This window comes from Fusarium pseudograminearum, chromosome 4, assembly GCF_000303195.2.
Source record: "Fusarium pseudograminearum CS3096 chromosome 4, whole genome shotgun sequence".
Classification (NCBI taxonomy): domain Eukaryota; kingdom Fungi; phylum Ascomycota; class Sordariomycetes; order Hypocreales; family Nectriaceae; genus Fusarium; species Fusarium pseudograminearum.
The window spans coordinates 3,239,726-3,257,401 of record NC_031954.1 but is presented as its reverse complement, the minus strand read 5'-3'; the positions used below and the strand labels follow the sequence as shown (position 1 = coordinate 3,257,401).

The window sequence follows — 17,676 nt, the reverse complement described above, 5'->3', positions numbered from 1 at the left end:
AAAGATCCAGTCGGATTACAAAGCACCGTACAACAAAACAGACCGCCCGAGGACTTTTATTAAGCCGATTCGCAACAGACTCGGACTACGGCAAACAAAGATGGATTGATGCCTGCCACGCGGAGTCAGCACCAGGGGGGTCGGAACTTTTTGTTTTGGGAGACCAGCAGGGTCGGATTGGTTTTGTTTGTCCATGATGGTTACGACAGGCTCATGATGAGGGCGAACAATTGAGCAAGCTATCAGCTCTAGGAACTTGTCTGAGTAAACAGCAGTAGCCTATATGATAGAGAATAATCGAAACAAAACCTGAGCCGAAAAGTGGCTCGGTTCGTTAATAACAACACGATAGATACTGTACCATACTGTAGGTACTGTTCGGTTCGGCCTCTCGCGCTGAACTGAACTTGTTCCCAACTAACAGAACTGGAACCATCCTACCATCCAGTCCGCGTATACGGACAAGCTATGACCAGCATAGCTTCCCCGTTGGGAACGGTTTAGCGAAAACGAAGACTCTTCTCATTAGTCAGTTTCTGTCAAGTGTGTGTGTTGGTGTGGAGATCCCGCTGGCGACCACCCACACTTCAAGCTTGAAGCTCTCGAGCGAGTTTCAACTTCAACAGGCACAAAACGTCTGCGTAATAGACCTCTTTCTCCCATGCCAACTGGTATGGTACAGTAGGCATGGATATGGGCTCCCGTACTGAAGGATGTGAATAAAAGATTTCAGTATGATGAACCATGTTATCACCATCCAAAGAGCAGGGTGCTAATCTTCGTATCCGTTGAGCCTGTTATCGCGGAAGTCGGCATGTAATATCGAATGTCCATCCACCAAAGCGTTCGACTCTGCTGGTCAAATCTGACAGCAACATGGCAGTGGCTGAATCGAGGCCAGGCAGGTTACTGTACGCGGGACGTTTTGCACGTTTCACTTACCAACTCAGGCTTGAGCTTTCGAGGTGGTGACTCAACATAACCTTTTTCGTCATGCATAATAACAGTCCCTCTTTGTTGAGTCCGGTGACCGATAATCCGTCAAGGTTAATAACCTTTTAAGGTAACTATGGTAGATCAGCATATTGTCCATCCATGACGAAGAGTGTCTGGTTCGGTCGTTTTCCTCCAAGGCTATCGGCATATTCCCCGCTCTCGCATCTGCCTACAGCTGAACTACTGCATGCTATTGCATCGTGTAAGCGAGATGAAAATACAATATCCAATGATATTAATGAAGATTTACTTTCCTGGTTGAAAGTTCGGCTCCGAATCGGCCAGAGTCGAGACAGAACAGAACCGGACTTAGCGGCAGGGACTTAAGCCTGCGTTTCTTGCTGACATAATACAAATCGATCGTAATGTCGGCCCCACACTCCAACTCCGTTCCGACGGGATTGTGGAAAGAAATTCAAGCAAAAGAATCTAGAGCTAGAACAGCCCGAACGACAAGGCTGGGATTCGTCATATAGGATTATTCAGTTCTGATTTCTGTAGGATACCAAGCTGACGACTGACTTCTAGTGCTTATCCAAGCACCATATCCTCATCCGCTCGGAGCCCGAAAAAATATCAATTCGTCATCTAATCCCGACAGCAATGGCCGTCGACGACATCCCCTCCGTTGCCTTGCCAGGCAAGGTTTTGGGCCCGGTTACCAAGTTTGCGCCCGGCGCCGGTACACACGTTTACGAAGGAAATGTAGTATCTTCTCTACTCGGCCAAGTTACCGTGACGCCTGCGGCCAAGGGTCCAGGACCTCAAAAGCGCCTAAACAAGATCACCGCACCGACGTCAGACGAGCTCGCCGCCATCTCCGTATCCCGCCATGGTCGCAAGCGCGAGATTCTCCCCGATGTCGATAACATCGTACTTGCGCGCGTGCTCCGTCTCATGCCCAAGCAGGCTATTGTGGTGATCCAGCAAGTGGGCGACACTGTTCTCCAAACCGAGTGGCAGGGCTTGATTCGAGTGCAGGATGTGAGGGCAACAGAGAAGGACAAGGTCAAGATTTACGAATCCTTCAAGCCTGGTGATATTGTGCGAGCGCAAGTGGTAAGTTTTTCGTATTCCATCATGCCACCGTCGATGCTAACAGCATGTGTAGATCTCCCTTGGTGACCAGGCCAACTATTACCTCTCAACGGCATCCAACGAACTGGGTGTTATTTTGGCGACGAGCGAGGCGGGTAATGACATGGTTCCCATCAGCTGGAAAGAATACAAAGACCCCGAAACAGGCATCAGTGAGCCTCGAAAAGTCGCAAAGCCTAGCTGAGCTTGTTGCATTGTTAGAATACCGCCTTTCCTTGTGTTGGAATGCAACCAGGGCACGCGACCTCAGCTGTTTCACAACATGACTGGGCATGCTTGCCCACGACGAAGCAATAATACCCCACATGAACGATTTTCTACTGTAGGAAACAAGGCGTCATGATATTGATACAGCCACAAAGTTCTAATCATGTTCGTTGGTCGTCTCGTGGCGTGACGCTCCCACCAGGAACGCCCAAAAATGCCATGATCCGCCTGGCTGGGTCGCTCAAGTCCGATACACTAAATCGGGTATGGAATAATCTAGGAAGTCTACTGATGAGAGTTGAGCCCAAAGACCGCCTCATTGAAAGTCGGAATGCGCTAGAAACAACTTAGAAGCCAAGAGTAAACCTAATAATATCAGAAAACTCAACGAGCAGTTTTACGATACATTGCATTTGGCGTAACCTGCATTATGTGACAACTGTATCGATCTGATTCACTCCAGCAGGGAGCTGTTACAAGGTCTGTAATCTAGGAGTAATCAATGTTTCTCGTTAACCCTTTGATGCAACTCCTCCTCAGCTTTGCTACCGAAACGACTGATAAATAGCGGCCAACCCCCCTGTTCCCCATACATGATACATCAAGGCGAATGGCATCAATGCATCTGACATCAGAAGAATTACATACATACGTACCAATGTCTGGCAAGAAACACTATTGGTTTCCAACTCTAAAGTCCCCTGCCACTGAATGGACCCTGATTAATCAGGAACGCGCCACTGAGAAGGCCTGCTCAGCCGCCGAAGCGCCTCCCCACCATTGCACTCACAGGCGTCAAAGCCACTGCCCGCATTCGTTCAGCGACAAAAATAGGGACACTTGGACCGGCCACCCTTGTTATTGTCCATGGATCAGAAACCTTTTTTCTTTGAAACAGCTCGACTACCTAGGTTGGATTTATATTCATCCCTTGGTCGTCGTTAAATTTCCTGCTAGGTTAACATATTACTCTGGAAAATAAATCTTTCATTTTCTTTCGGCGTATATACAGCTGCAAACGCTATACACCCTTGACCAGATCACAAGACCTATCGTTATCTCTATTCGACCCAAAGCGCTTACATCCGTACATCCCGTCTTCTATGTGCCGGCCATGTCAGCGACAATGGTCATGACAATGGCAACGCCAACTCTCTCCGCCGATTCCACGCCGTGTTGCCCAGGCTGTGGCTACTCCTTACCTCTTGACCATAGCCAAGTTCAACTGCTCGAGGCACAAGCCCGTATCGAAGACCTCGAAAACCAAGTCCGTCTACTTAACGAAAAGGCTACAGCCGCCGTGGATCGATGGGCCGACTATGAAGACGAAATCTCTATTCTAAGGGCTCAGCTCCCTTCTTCGACAACGGCACAAAAGGCTCAAGCCCCAGTAACGCCTACAAATACTCGCATGTCATTTCTCCAGAGCGGCACCAGCCGGCTCTCCTCGTTCCTCTCCCCACGCAAACCTCACGACCTTCCTCACATCGACACCAACCCCAACCCTTCTCGACCTCCCAACCGACGTTCCATAAGTAGCCAGTCGCACCGCCCACAACATCAAGTGCAAGCTCAAGCACCGCCGTCGCCCTCGGCAGAAGACCTCCTCGCGGCTCTGAACAGAGAACAGTCTCTTCGAAAGGAAGCCGAGGGCAAAGTGGCAGCTACAAGCCAGGAGGTGGAAGAGCTCAGCGCTGCTCTTTTCGAGGAAGCGAACAAGATGGTCGCCGAAGAAAGACGGGCACGCGCTAAGCTGGAACAGCGGGTAGATGAGCTGGAGCGACGAGACATAGAGAAGCGAAGACGGTTGGAAAAGCTAGAAGGAGCCATGTCTCGGATTGAACGGGTGAGATTGATGTTGGCCGAGGCAGAACAAGATGTCGAATCAAGCAAGCAAACAGTCAAAGAGATCGAGGCACTGGAAAGGCAGCAAGAAGAAGAAGAGCGAAAGGAGAGGGAGTCAAAGGCGAAACTGTCAGGGCATAACGACCGCGACTCAGTCTACAGTGTGGCTACCGATGAGAATCCGGAAAGACGATCCATCGATAAGCCGAACAAGCAAGAGAAATCGGAGGACGATACACCAGGGAAATAAAAGGAGACTTGCATTGCTAGATCAGTCCTTCATCACTATTCCTATTATTGATATTATACAGGCAAGCTATAGACCTCAGGGGAGAAACGCATAATGAAGATGGGCATACTCGTTTGTTGATACAGGGCGTGGAGTTGGTCGTGTTGGATATTGGGCATAAAGAAAGCATGGTACAATGGCGTTGGTGTTACGAGGAGGAAATCAAAAGGGGGCAATCATTCGTCTAACAGATCAAAGGGCGAACTATTTGTTTTTACACTAAATACATACTGGAACGCTGTCACGCACAGCAATAAATGTGGCTATTACTACAATCTTCAGGGAGACACAAAGGCTTTTCATTTCCATCTTAATAGTCACAAAAGTGATTCTGCCATGACTTCGTCCTACCTGGTCTATTTTTGAATTCTCCATGCAACGCACGTACGGACCGTTACGCCTGGTCATGTCACAGTTGCACTAGCATTTGTAATTACAACAATATCGCTAGTGCTGCACGAGTATCACGATCGGCCGGCGTCGTTTAGTTGTCAGTCACACGATCCCTTTGACCTTCATATGACCATTAAATAGACAATGAATTTGTCCTGTTGTAAAACTATGTACAGATGAAGCCAGAAACCCTCCGACTGTGAACTAAAACCTTAAAACTCCATCTGGCTGTCCTGATATGATTGATCCGATCTTTAAATACGTAAACGAACGTCGAGTAGGGCATCAACCATGCCTTCGACTGTCTATCCAAGTTGTACATGACAAGCCGAGCCCATCTCGTAGCTAAAGCCAAACGTCTTGATAAAAGCTGTGTAGAGCAAAATATTACATGAATCATGTTATGAAATGATATCGGATTATCCAGAAGCCACGCCCCAATGATAAAAACCTCTCCTGACGCCACTGTTGAAAATGAATCGAATGTGACTTCCCATGTCCGAGGTGGACGAGTCACTATTGTGCCGCTCATATGTATTCTTCTTCTACATTAATTAAATAAATCGTCCGGTGTCAATCTAAATCCGATTGTGTGCACCTGGAGAGCCACTGCCATGCGATGAACGTCTGGCAGCTGCGCCAGGCATATGAGGAGGCGGTAGACTTGAAGGATCATCGGCGAGAAGATCTTCAAGGAAAGCGCTGGGGGCGCGCTGACTGGGTGGCCGGTTTAGGTTGAGAGTCGAGTTGCTGATGTCTCTTCGAGCTTGGAACGATGGTGAGTCGGGGGGACTGGGCCGCGTAGGAGTACCGAAGTAGCCTCGAGAATCAGGACGAAGGTTGGTCATGCTAATGCTGTGATCATGCTGGCCACCAGGAGAGCTTGTTCCGGCAGCATAAAAACCAGAAGGTAGGAAAGCAGAGCCACGGTTGCCCGGCCCATTGCTCGACGCCGCAGCTGTGGGGGAGAAGAATAGGTTCGAGGCACTGGGGGCTGATGAGAGAACAGGTCCTCTAGTAGTTCGTCGCACACCCCGTCCAGCTGAGAGCGACATAGTAGAGCCGGTATCGGTGTACTTGTAAAAAGGCGCAGGGGGTGCAGGAAAAGCTGTCTTTGCGGTTTCATCGTGCTGAGCTTTGGCAGCTCGGTCCACTGATCGATGCAGAAGAATACCAACAATAAGACGCCAAAGAAGAATACCAAGACCAAGCGCGCCTAGGATAGCTCCTACGGCGATGAAGACGGTCCCGTCAGGGGCGCTTGAGTGCCGCATAAAAGGTGCGTTGTTTGTGGGTGGAACGGAAGGAGCTGGATAAGTAGGAATCGGCTTATACCTCGTCAATGTAGGCATGGCTTCATCGGTACCAGTCTCGGCAATAGCTGTAATTTTGGATTGGATATCCTCAGTTTTTGACGGACCCTCTCCTGTCACAGTGGAAGCCGAATCTTCCTCCTCTGTTTTCGAGGGCGCTTCCTTCTTCGTCTCTAGAGTTGATGCAGGCTTTGCGCTGTCCTTGGTTTCGCTGGCAGGCTCAGGCTTCTTTTCGTCACTTGCCTCTTTGGCAGACTCGGCGGCATCAGTGGGCTTGGCGGCATCACTGTTTTTCGCATCGGTTGGTTCAGCAGCAGGCGCGGGCACAGCAGATGGGTCGTTGTTTTTATCATCGTCCTTGTTGTCTTGGGCCATCGCGACAGCGCCGTAGATTGAGAACGAGGTAAAGGCCGAGACCAAGAGGTTCGGCCTCGGTAAGTAGTTGGTAGGCCGCATGCTGGGCTACAAATGTCTGTCTGTCAAGCACTTGCTCAAAAGAATATGTCGTGTATGTCAAAAGACCTCGGGAATTATCAAGAGCCGGTAACAATTAAGAATATCCCCTGAGTGATAGATAATCAAGGGCGGCTGAGATACGTTACGTATATCGAGGGCGCTCCGGAATGCGAAAGGTATATTCAGTAGCGGTTTAACTCTGGCGTGCCCTTGCAGTAAAAACAGGCAGTACCCAGCAAAACTGAAGCACTTTTCTCTCTCAATATCTGAGAACGAGGAGACGTCGAGGGTATTTCGAAAGGATATTTCGCGTGTATTGCCCTAACAAGGGGCGCGGTGAGTAAAGGCAGGAAGCGAGGGACTGTTAAATTAAGCCGACAATGCTGTTTCCCGGTGCCAGTTTTGCCAAGGTGCAATAGAAGAAGAAGAAAAAGGAAAGAGTGTAATAACGGTATGGGCTAACGAGTGAGTGTGCGTAACCAAGCGAGTGGATGAGACGCACTACCATAAACCGCGTTAGCAATTAATTGTAGAGTTTGATAGAGTCAAGATCGGGCTGAAGTGATGGGATGGGGAGGAACTGAGAGAAAGACGGGGTCGCACGACTGAAGGGTAGGGACTGGGGTGAAATGCACCTTCCTAATGCCTGCTTGTCAGTGCGTGGGCCAGGCGTTTGTCTGGGACCAGGAGCAAGATAAAAAGGGGAATAGTGCCATTGACGAGCCAGTCGGAGAACGGACGGTTAAGATTGAATAGGTCTAGACTCTTTGGAGTTAAAGGACCCCATTCGTTCGTATTCGATAGTGCCTGGCTCGATTCAACGATTGGGACTACAAAGCTCAGGAGACAGCAGCCGCTCTGAAAAGCAGGCTATTGCGGCGCGACTTTCAATAATGTCTCGTCTTCAGCGCCTATTTTCATATCCTCTAGTGCGACTCATCACAACCGTCCGCCACGTTTACTTGGTGGTCAGCCTTGTGACCCAACTGGCTGATTGATCATCTAGAACGGCATTGAAGGTTGCTTCAGTGTTGTGCTCCTTCTTCTGATCCTACGGTTGGTTGCTATGGAATGTTGGCGATCATCCACACAAGGGGATGGTGGAGGTAAGTGTACGTTGGCACATGATAAGTAATCAGTTGCACTTGTTACTTGATAGCAAACTGTTGACATGAAACTCGACAAGCGAACAGACAGGTGTCAAGTTCCACGTCAATTGCTTCCTTGAAGGGGTTCACTCATTTGGACATGCTTGATGTGGCTTCTGTGGCTACCCTTTCTGCCGCTTTATCGTGCAGATGGATATGCAACATTAAACCGTTGAGCGACGTTTCTAACGACTATGCAAGGTAAAATAAACTCATCCATGATCCATGATTCAATATTGGCAAATTAGAGTTCGATCACCATCGACATCTAACGACGCCACAGGACAGTGTTTTTGTTCCTTACATCTGCCCTGAATATCCAGAAACTTAAATATCTCCAAACAAGACCCTGTGCGCATATAACAAGCCGTATCTGGAATATGGTAATACTTGTCGCTTCTCCACGCACCAAGTTTGTTGTTTTCAGGGTCCTGTATGCGAGCGGAGGAAACCTCGCACACGCCAGCGGGGTAATTGACGTGACATGGTCTCCTTGACGGGGATCTTCTATGGCTCCGCGTGTGGATTCTTGTGTTTTGCAGTTTATCGTGTCCAGCCACGCGAGGACACTTCTCCACTCTAAACTTTCACGACGTCGCCGATTCCGTATGTAAATGTACGTATATGTCACGTGACTTGACATCGGCGCTACAGCAAGGCCGGTCCCGTCCACGCGTGAGCCTCGTCATTGTCGGCCTCAAGTTCCCAGCATCGACAGCTTCAAGTTCATCATCAATCAACGACAACCGAATCCGCAGCACCAACTCCCTTCGAAATCTAGCTCTTTTTCTTTCACCGCATAATTGTAATCATGGAGGAAGAGCGTCTCTGGAAGTTCCGAAGGCCCGAGTGGCTTAACAGCGTCTGGGCCCGCAACTCTGGTGTCTACGGCGCAGGAGCTATTGTACGTCTCGCCCATTGACATGTCACAGTTGAGCTATTTGGCACAGCGTTTCCCTTCCTCCGTCGCTATAAGATTATTCGCGACTGCATGCGCCAGCTATTGATGATGTATGGTCCATTCTAACTAGGTCTATTAGTTCTCCATCGCTTTCTATATTATGCTCGACTCCGCCGTCTGGTCCAAATCTCCGCGCAACGGCTCCGATATCCACGTCAAGTTTGTTGACTGGCTGCCCTTCATCTTCTCCAGCTTGGGCATGCTTATCATCAATTCGGTCGAGAAGCAACGATTGAGCGCCGATTCCTTCAGTTATAGCGGAAATGGGGTGGCATGGAAGGCTCGCGTCGTCTTGTTCCTCGGCTTCGCAGCTCTTGCTGGAGGAATGGCTGGTGGTGTTACCGTCTTTGTTCTCAAGTTTGTTGTCCCAAGCGTCGCAATGCCTGCGCTGGGTATGGGTATTGAGAACGTACTCAGCAACGCTCTGGTGGGCGTGAGGTAAGATTTCCGTTTGCCGTGAAGACTGTACATTTACTGACCTCATGCAGTTCCGTCGTTCTTTGGATCAGCCAGAACATGGAAGACGAGTACGCCTACAACCTTTCTCTGTAAACACCATGAATCGACACGAGTCGGGCAACAAGGTCGAGCGAACGTCAGGGCGCATTGACGGGTTGACAAACAAGCACTGGATGTACGATTAATAACAGGAGTCTAAGACATATTGATGGGAGGATGGGTTGCGATGCTGTCGTTTCACGTTCAGCAGCAACTAGGTAACTAGTAACCAGCATTGACTGAAAGAATATATGAACAAACTCGACGCGCCGAGGAGTTTTTTGTATCTTCTCTTTGAATCTGGGATTGCGTTAGAATTAGCGTTAAATACGGAGTAGGTGGGCTTTTATTGAGATGCAAACATTCACACGCTCTAATATGGTAGACAAGGTGAACCTTGGGTCATGTAACAGGTATGACTCGGAGCTCGTAGATACTCCAGTCATTGATCAGCTCTAAATTGAAAATGGACTCGTTTTTAACGTTCTATGCAGGCAGTTGCAACTGCCCGAGTTGATCAGCCGAATTGATGTAAGTTGGCGGTGGCTAAGATCCATCACTAAGACGGAGACACCCTGGCGCATCCCCACACAAAACAAAGTCAACAATAGGCGACTTGGCTTCACATCTGACTCGGGGACCATTGCGAAAACATCAACTTTTGGATAGGAACACCGCTTTTTGCATCATATCCCTTCGACCTAAAACAATGGCCGATCGTTCCCGTGCAACTACAAATGGAAATGGTGTCTCGCGCACCCGCAACGGTGCTTCTTCTGCTGGCGTCCGTCGCAATCTGTTCCAGAGCCAGTTGACCCGGCGACCTACCGCCGGGTCTACGTCCACATCCGCCGAGACATTGCATTTAGACGTCGATGTCTTGTCTGATACCTCTGAAATTGTTGTTCGCGATAAACATGGAGAAATTGAGCTTGGAGATCCCCCAACGCCAATGATGGACGATGAAGACGAACTACCTTTGGATAATGCACAAGAGTGTGAAAGTATGCAATGCCCCTGTCTCAGATATTGAATGAAGGACGCTCATGTTTAGTAGAAGAGAGACAAAGACTCGCAGAAGCCGTCAAGCATCATCAGATAAATCGTCATGATGTGCACGAACAGCCTGAAGGTACGCATTACACTCACTCATTAAATGGATCTCACACTAACAAACATGATTCAGAACTCATTGAGGCTGTAAGAGCAAGTCTACGAGCGAAAGTGGCAGCTCTCAGTGAAGATAACTGGATGTTTGAGCCTGAAGAACAACACCGTGGCTGACCAAGTCTTTTTGTTTACCTTACAACGCCTGCTGTCTATGTATTCCTCTCATGACGATACGGTATACCCGATACCCAACCTTAGAAACGGGCTCTGTTTTAGTCCAGACCCTCTGCCGCGGGGGCATCTTGCCGTTGCGTAACCTGTTTACGCTTGGGCTTCTCTGGCTGACCACCACCGCCACCAAAGAATCCGCTCATCATATCCATCAGAGGGTTGTTCTGTCGAGGCTTGGAAAGACCGAAGTACATCTCCCCAACCATCTCGAGCGCCTCGGCCCATGATCCAGCCTCATTTATTTGTGTCGCATACTTAGACACGAGAGCACGGTAGAGCTCAGGTGCGCCACGCTGAATGGCAAGGAGGAGGAAGCCGAGGAAGTTGAGGAGGGGGAGGCTTGGGAAGATGCGGATGTCGCCAGCAGGGCTGGACACATCTTGAACACCGAGGTTCGGGTTGTCGCTGGAAAGAGAGCTGGTGAACAGGCGGTAGCAGGTGTTGGCAGCTCGCACGTTGCCGACTAGGAGGTAGGGGAGCACAGCACGGCCAGCAAAGAGAGCCGCTTGGTGAGGTTCACTCTCCTTGTACCAGGTATATTCCATCTTTGTCAAAACCTCGGGCGAGTCCTTGGTGCCCAATAATAGATGTTTCTCGGCCTCGTATGTGTCGTGTTCTTCGGCGTAGAGTGATCCGGCGACGTGGTGAAGCTCTGGGTCCCCGGCAGGGTAATCGCCGAACTTGGCTGACCATCTGTTGTCCGGTATTAGAACCGTTCGCTCACAGCGTTTTTTTTTTTCCGTAATACTATTCTACTTACCCAACAATCTCGCCCACAAACTTCTTCCTTGTAGGTTCTCCAGCCTCAAAGAGTCGCAGACAAGTCAATAGCCTGCCCTTGGTATTAGCATCCGGCTTCAGCTCTGCCTGCTTGTAGACGTCGACGAGCATGGCACAGAGATCGCCTCCACTGCCACCCTGCCCAGCACGCAACAGCGCTTGGGAGACACTAGAGAGGATGTCGATAGCGGCGGGCCAGTTGGAGGTCTTGATGTAGCGGGATGCGGCGACACGGGTCTGTTGCTGAGCCTCGTAGTAATCGCCCTCTTCAATTTTGGCCTGTAGCCGGGCCACTATGCGATCGACCTTGCTGGCCATTTTGAAAGCGTCCGAGAGTTGTTTAGGGTGAAGCTTAGAGGTTGGCGATGCGATGCGATGAAAGAAAGTGACGTAGAATATCTTATACAGAAGGCAAGTTGTCGCAGCTCAGGTGGGTGAAGTGTTGGAGGGGTCAGGTTGGACAGAACTACGTACCCAAGCTTACCCTTGAGCTCCGCTGAGAGTTCCACTTTTGGGACTATAGAAACTCTGAGACAAATTTCTCTTACGAACAACCTTTATCTTCCAAAGACCTCACTCAGTCAGTCCCTTGACCAATTGCATTTTTCCAATAAGCTATATGCTTGCCCTGTCGAAAGTCTCCCTTCAATACGGCCTTCAGATGTTTCGTCATTGATTTGTATCTGTACTATCGAAGGACCTATGCGTCAATAAATGTTCTATCTACCCCTTGAACGCTTATCCGAATCGAAGCCATCACACATCGAAGACTATTGACTGGTATTACTATATTCTTGCCTTTCAAGAACAAGATCAAGTACTTGACTGAGTAGCTATAAGTTACTCTAAGTTGAGGTAAAGGTAAGCCAATTGTCTGGGTAAGGAAGACAGAAAGAGTTTAGAACCAATACAGTAAGGTTCGTCTCATTGCCCCACACGACACGATCCTTGAAGCAAGTCATCCAAGTGGACCTATCGACTTGGACGTGTATAAGAAGCTCGACATCCCCTCGTTTGGTTCACCTTGGACATGTCCAGTTACACGAGGGGAAACCTCACTGTCGCTATCCTACTTGGGTATTCAATCCAATTCTCTAACCAAACAAGCAGCAACAGCAGCGCGGTTAGTTTAGTGGTAAAACTCTCCTCCCCCAAGTGGTGGGAAATAACTGAAAAGGAGTGTCCCGGGTTCGATCCCCGGATCGCGCAGTATCTTTTTGCGTTTCTGAGCTATTGATACTGTTATTCTAAACGAGAGCTATATCACTTTATTGTGTGGTGTGTTGTTCCACAAGTAGAACATTGCAGTAGCTTCATTGCCGCGTAAATGATGCTCTTTAAATACCTTTCGAAATATAGTAGCTTTCTGCTTCTAATAAGTATTTCACCACTAGATAATGGAAACAAGACGATATGTAATAAATAGAGCTTGGTTTCAAAGTGCTCGCCTGTCTTCTCATACATCTCATATATTTGATCCCCTTGCTCCATGTTTGATAATAACAAACTCCCTACTATTCAATCCGTTAAAGCCCCGAACCGATCGAGAGTATCCGTAGCCCACGGAGAATAGTGCGATCCGGACCCAGTTTCCGGACGTTGCTACTACCCTGTGCATAATATACTATCCGGGGACGAGTGCCGAAGCCGGCGTTAACTAAACTCTGCCATTATAAAGAGCTTACTGTCCCCTATATGTTGTCTCTGTCTTTCTTGATCTCGAACTATTCGATTATCAATCATTCTTAGTAATAAAACATAAAATATGGCATCATCTACTCTTCAGCGCAAGTCACTCATTTCAGTGTCTGTTATCAAAGCATCATAGTACTAACGAGCGTCAATAGGCCTCGTGCGTTTCGTCCCAAGATCTAGTCCTTCCAAGATCCTCATTGGCCAGCCAGCTGACAAGAGCATTGATGTTGGCGCTGCCTTGCGCAAGGGTCAAGAGGTTGCTGTCAATGTATGGTCAGGCTCATCAGTTCTGGCCCCAGGATCATCAACTGGCACTACTGAGACTATCGACCGCGTCTTGTCTCCTCTTGCGCAGAATGAGGTCGGCACCATCAGATGTGTCGGCTTGAACGTATGTGCAATGAGTCCCTTAAAGTGTTTTCATCGACTAACTCTTCACTTTAGTACAGAAAGCACGCTGCCGAGTGCGGACTTGAGCCTCCACCAATCCCGGTCATCTTCATGTAAAGTGACTTATAGTCTTTACCCAGACTTCAAACTGACCCGATGATAGGAAGCCCAGCACATCTCTCGTGGACCCTTGGCCTGCTAAGGGAACTGTTCCCAAGCTGAGCCAGGTAGACTCGTCTGGCGATTACGAGGCGGAGCTGGCAGTCGTCATTGGCAAGACAGCCAAGAACGTTAGTGAAGCCGAGGCTTTGGACTATGTTCTCGGATACACTGCTGCCAATGATGTTTCTAGTCGTACTCAGCAACTGAACCAGTCCCAGTGGTCATTCTCCAAGAGCTTCGACGGGGCTCTCCCTCTCGGTAAGGTTGTGTAAGTAGCCAGCGAACCCTAGCTAATGATATTGTAGGCCCTGCACTTGTCCTGAAGTCGTTGATTCCAGACCCTTCCAAGCTTCACATGCGAGGCCTCAAGAATGGCGAGGTGTATCAGGAGAGCGGAACTGAGTAAGTAGTCCTTACCCAAACATGAACCTCTATACTGACCATTCCCAAGTGATCTCATCTTCTCTGTCCCAAAGATTATTAGCTGGCTGTCGCAGGGCACCACTCTTCCTCCTGGAACCATCATCGTTACTGGTACTCCGGCGGGTGTTGGAATGGGTAGAACCCCCAAGGACGCTCTGAGGCACCGCGACGAATTTGCAGTTGAGATCCTGCCACACATTGGAACACTTACCAACATTTTCGAGAACGAGAAGAGCGAATTCATGACGAAGCTGTAAGCATTCCCAGTTATATAACTATGCAACTTATATATAATAATATTACGGATATGTATATCCCTTACAACATCATCGTCCTCCATACATCATGAGCCCGGATAATCTTACAGCTTGATTTGAATGTACAAAAACATTGCCTGTTCAGATGTTGGACAGCGCGGCATAATCCCCTCTCTCATCAAGCCACAGCCGGCCAGAGTGAGCACTAATGCCGGGTAATCACTTCTCTCATGAATTGGTCTGAGGGTCGCGGCTCATTCTCAATTTGACTTGTGAGTCTCAGACAGCTCTGTATTACACACATAAAAGACACCCTTGGCAGATGACATAAGACCTTCAGGTAAAATCTAACCATAAAACACCACCGCGCCCCAAAGATGCCTACATCTATCTGCTGGTCATTTCTTTCCTCATATTAGTGGGTGACTGTAGTGACATTTCAATAATGGCGAATCATCCTACTCTCCCTCAGAAGATGAAAGCACTGAGATTGCTCGAGGTAAGAACCACATGAAAGTGAAAGGCGAGCTTGGCGTCATTTCCTAACAATTTCCAGTACAACAAGGGCTATAAACTTTGCGATGATGCCCCAGTACCGACCCCAAAGCCAGATGAGGTTCTTATTCGTGTAGCTACTGCTGGCTTTTGCCACTCGGATCTCATGGTACATCACGGTCTTACACAGGTACCGTTACCATTTATCGGTTCTCATGAACCAGCCGGCACTATAGTCAGCTGCGGGTCTGACGTACCAGAAGTGTGGCATGTGGGAGACCGTGTAGGAGTTACAAACTTCATGGATCCTTGCGACAATTGTAAGGGATGTAAATGGGCAACCCAGACTATCGGGTCCCTATCCAAGGTTCTGTGACAATAGAACCATGTGCGGCATTCTCCGTCGCGATGGAGCGTTTGCTGAGTATATGACTTCTTGGCATGGCGCTCTTGTTCATCTGCCGGATAGTATGAGTTTCGAGCAAGCAGCACCTTTGATGTGTGCTGGGGTGAGTCTTCCACGCACCTAACATGCATCTCAACGGGATATACTGACGACGGGTTTCAGGCAACTGTTTGGCACGCCATCAATCAAGCAGATATGCAAGTAGGACAAACTATAGCCATCGTTGGAATAGGCGGTCTCGGGGTCCTTGGTATCCAATTTGCAAAAGCTCGAGGCTATCGAGTTGTAGCCATCGACAACCATGAGACAGGGCTGAGACTCGCAACAGAGATTCCTTCTCATCTTAAACCGGATCTCATCCTCAAATACGATGATCCAGAAACGACCCAAAAGATCTTTGATTTCACGGATGATATCGGTCTCAAAGCTGCTGTTATATGCAACAGCGATGACGACGCCAATGACTGGGCCGCTCATCAATTGCAACCAAGAGGTGTATTGGTCGCAGCTGGCTTCCCGCAAAACGGATTCAGATTTGATCCGATGAATCTTGTGTTGAGAGAGATTGTAGTTAAGGGTATCGTTCACTGCAGTATGGAGGAAACCAGGGAGATGATGAAGTTTGTAGCTGACCATGGGATTCGAAGCCATCTGAGTTTGCTTACAATGGAGGAGGCAGAAGACATTATTGCAAAAACCCAAGCTCATACGTTAATTGGTCGTCCAGTCGTCAAGATTGAAGGGTAGCTAAGTGGCAGTAAGAGGTGGGCTACATGGACAGCCCTGTGTTGATATTTCAATGAGTTGATTAGGAACTATATCGATTTGTGACAGTAAAACAAGATTTCGATGTAGGCGACAAATACAACATCACCGTTCTCAGGCCTTTACTCCACTTCTTCTCCATGACCGATCACACAGATAGATAGATCATTAAACTTTTTATTTATTTAGTATTCAAGAGTTTCAATAACTCCAGTCCGACCCTCTGCCAAGTATATCTACGTTGGGTCAATCATTCAACTCAGTCAAATCTTGTACATGCAGAACAGACTATCTAATAGACCACGGTGCTTAAAGTGCTGCTGTGTAAACATGCTTGTCCGAAACACGCCCTCTCGTTAAAGAATCACCATTTATTTACCCCAAGCGCTACCGGACGGCCGTCGTCCCTTCTCATACAACCACTTGCTGTTCAGTCCAACACTTGTTCGCTTACCACCAGGAGTGCCGGGAGAAGTAGGGTCGGAGAAGACATTGGAAGAAGAGCTAGCAGCGAAAGGACTTGTTGATCCGAAAGAAGATCTCCTGCCGTTGAAGCTGTTGCCGAAGCTACTGCCGAAGCTGTTGGTGCTCTTCTGGAAAAGAGGGCTTCCCAACGGGGATCCCTGGACAAAGGGGCTACCTCGGCCAGAGAGAGGTGAACTGTTGTAACTTCCACGGCTTCCAACTGAACCACCGAGGGAAGGTGTGCGAGAGTATCGAGGAGGGGTGCTGAACTTGGCGTCGGGAGTTGGCGCGGCCGACGAAGGATCCAGACCCAGCAGTTGGCGCTGGGCAGATGTGAGAGGAATGTCGGATAGATCGTCTTTCGGTCGAATCAAAGGCAGGCATGCGACACCAATGTTGACGAAGGGGATGAGTTGAAGAATGAACCACGCCCAGCCCAGGTATACTCTGAAAGTACTAGGAAGACTGAACAACTAAGTTAGTTATGACCAGTCGCAAAGGCAGCAGACGGCAACTCACGCTTGAGAGCCAATGTTGAGCTTGGCTAGGAGCTGTGCAGACCAGAACCCTAGCAGCGCAATAACATTGTAGGCGATCTGGCGCACGTTCTTCTCTGAAAAGGTCGTCGCATTACGACGTCTGGTGATCTCATTGAGTCGCGGGTGACGCCAGGTGCCTGGACTGTCCGTCACTGAAGGGCCAGCGATGGTGGCTGTCCGAACGGGAGTGGCCATTTCGAGTGTCTGAAGTGGGCAGAGCACGAAGAGGTTGGCTGAGAGCGTCTGATATAGGTTCTTTATGCGTAGCTTGTCGAATGCCGTGGAGCTCTTGAATGTTCTGCAAGATATGGGCCAAAGTCTCTTTAACTTTCCGCTCAGACTGGAATATGGCGATATAACCTCCCACTATAGTGTCCCTGTTGGTTAGTATGTGTGTCGATCTGGCCGAAGCCGTGGTGAGCTCGGTTGCTCCCTTGGTTATTAGAATTGTTGATGTTGCGACTAGAGAGATGAGGGAGAGCGACTCCCCTGCCATGAAAACACAAAGCCTAGGCTCTGTTGTAGCTTTTAGCTCTATCTGTTGCAGCGCGACCAGCACGGACCCTGGTGCATGAAAACTGCGCCACAGCTCAACTTTCAAGCCACAGACAGCAACTTGCTTCTATTCATTCAGGTTAGTAGGCAGCTGCTACTGGGTAGCAGAAAAGTTGACCTCCTAAACTTAGGATACAAAAATAATTAGCCTAAAGACTATAGTTTTAGTAGCATAAAATGACCTACTAATTTCGTCTCT

The 17,676-nt window shown here is 48.8% G+C and overlaps 8 protein-coding genes across 8 annotated transcripts; 5 read left to right on the top strand and 3 right to left on the bottom strand.

Annotated features, from left to right (window-relative positions):
• Positions 1 to 1,599: 1,599 nt before the first annotated feature.
• On the top strand, positions 1,600 to 2,278 carry FPSE_04129 (uncharacterized protein; the record flags this gene model as incomplete). The annotated part of the gene is made up of 2 exons (XM_009257247.1): positions 1,600 to 2,055; positions 2,108 to 2,278. 2 exons carry the CDS (start codon positions 1,600 to 1,602, stop codon positions 2,276 to 2,278), a joined length of 627 nt encoding a protein of 208 aa, XP_009255522.1.
• Positions 2,279 to 3,427: 1,149 nt separating this feature from the next.
• On the top strand, positions 3,428 to 4,396 carry FPSE_04128 (uncharacterized protein; the record flags this gene model as incomplete). The annotated part of the gene is made up of 1 exon (XM_009257246.1): positions 3,428 to 4,396. One exon carries the CDS (start codon positions 3,428 to 3,430, stop codon positions 4,394 to 4,396), a length of 969 nt encoding a protein of 322 aa, XP_009255521.1.
• A 1,010-nt stretch (positions 4,397 to 5,406) lies between these two features.
• Positions 5,407 to 6,597, bottom strand: FPSE_04127 (uncharacterized protein; the record flags this gene model as incomplete). The annotated part of the gene is made up of 1 exon (XM_009257245.1): positions 5,407 to 6,597. One exon carries the CDS (start codon positions 6,595 to 6,597, stop codon positions 5,407 to 5,409), a length of 1,191 nt encoding a protein of 396 aa, XP_009255520.1.
• A 1,959-nt stretch (positions 6,598 to 8,556) lies between these two features.
• FPSE_04126 (uncharacterized protein) lies at positions 8,557 to 9,258 on the top strand (the record flags this gene model as incomplete). Its single annotated transcript, XM_009257244.1, has 3 exons — positions 8,557 to 8,649; positions 8,786 to 9,144; positions 9,195 to 9,258. 3 exons carry the CDS (start codon positions 8,557 to 8,559, stop codon positions 9,256 to 9,258), a joined length of 516 nt encoding a protein of 171 aa, XP_009255519.1.
• Positions 9,259 to 9,913: 655 nt separating this feature from the next.
• Positions 9,914 to 10,237, top strand: FPSE_04125 (uncharacterized protein; the record flags this gene model as incomplete). The annotated part of the gene is made up of 1 exon (XM_009257243.1): positions 9,914 to 10,237. One exon carries the CDS (start codon positions 9,914 to 9,916, stop codon positions 10,235 to 10,237), a length of 324 nt encoding a protein of 107 aa, XP_009255518.1.
• A 349-nt stretch (positions 10,238 to 10,586) lies between these two features.
• Positions 10,587 to 11,643, bottom strand: FPSE_04124 (uncharacterized protein; the record flags this gene model as incomplete). Its single annotated transcript, XM_009257242.1, has 2 exons — positions 10,587 to 11,238; positions 11,306 to 11,643. 2 exons carry the CDS (start codon positions 11,641 to 11,643, stop codon positions 10,587 to 10,589), a joined length of 990 nt encoding a protein of 329 aa, XP_009255517.1.
• Positions 11,644 to 13,090: 1,447 nt separating this feature from the next.
• Positions 13,091 to 14,252, top strand: FPSE_04123 (uncharacterized protein; the record flags this gene model as incomplete). Its single annotated transcript, XM_009257241.1, has 6 exons — positions 13,091 to 13,131; positions 13,195 to 13,411; positions 13,465 to 13,523; positions 13,574 to 13,830; positions 13,878 to 13,974; positions 14,024 to 14,252. 6 exons carry the CDS (start codon positions 13,091 to 13,093, stop codon positions 14,250 to 14,252), a joined length of 900 nt encoding a protein of 299 aa, XP_009255516.1.
• A 2,037-nt stretch (positions 14,253 to 16,289) lies between these two features.
• Positions 16,290 to 17,117, bottom strand: FPSE_04122 (uncharacterized protein; the record flags this gene model as incomplete). Its single annotated transcript, XM_009257240.1, has 2 exons — positions 16,290 to 16,848; positions 16,903 to 17,117. 2 exons carry the CDS (start codon positions 17,115 to 17,117, stop codon positions 16,290 to 16,292), a joined length of 774 nt encoding a protein of 257 aa, XP_009255515.1.
• Positions 17,118 to 17,676: the final 559 nt, after the last annotated feature.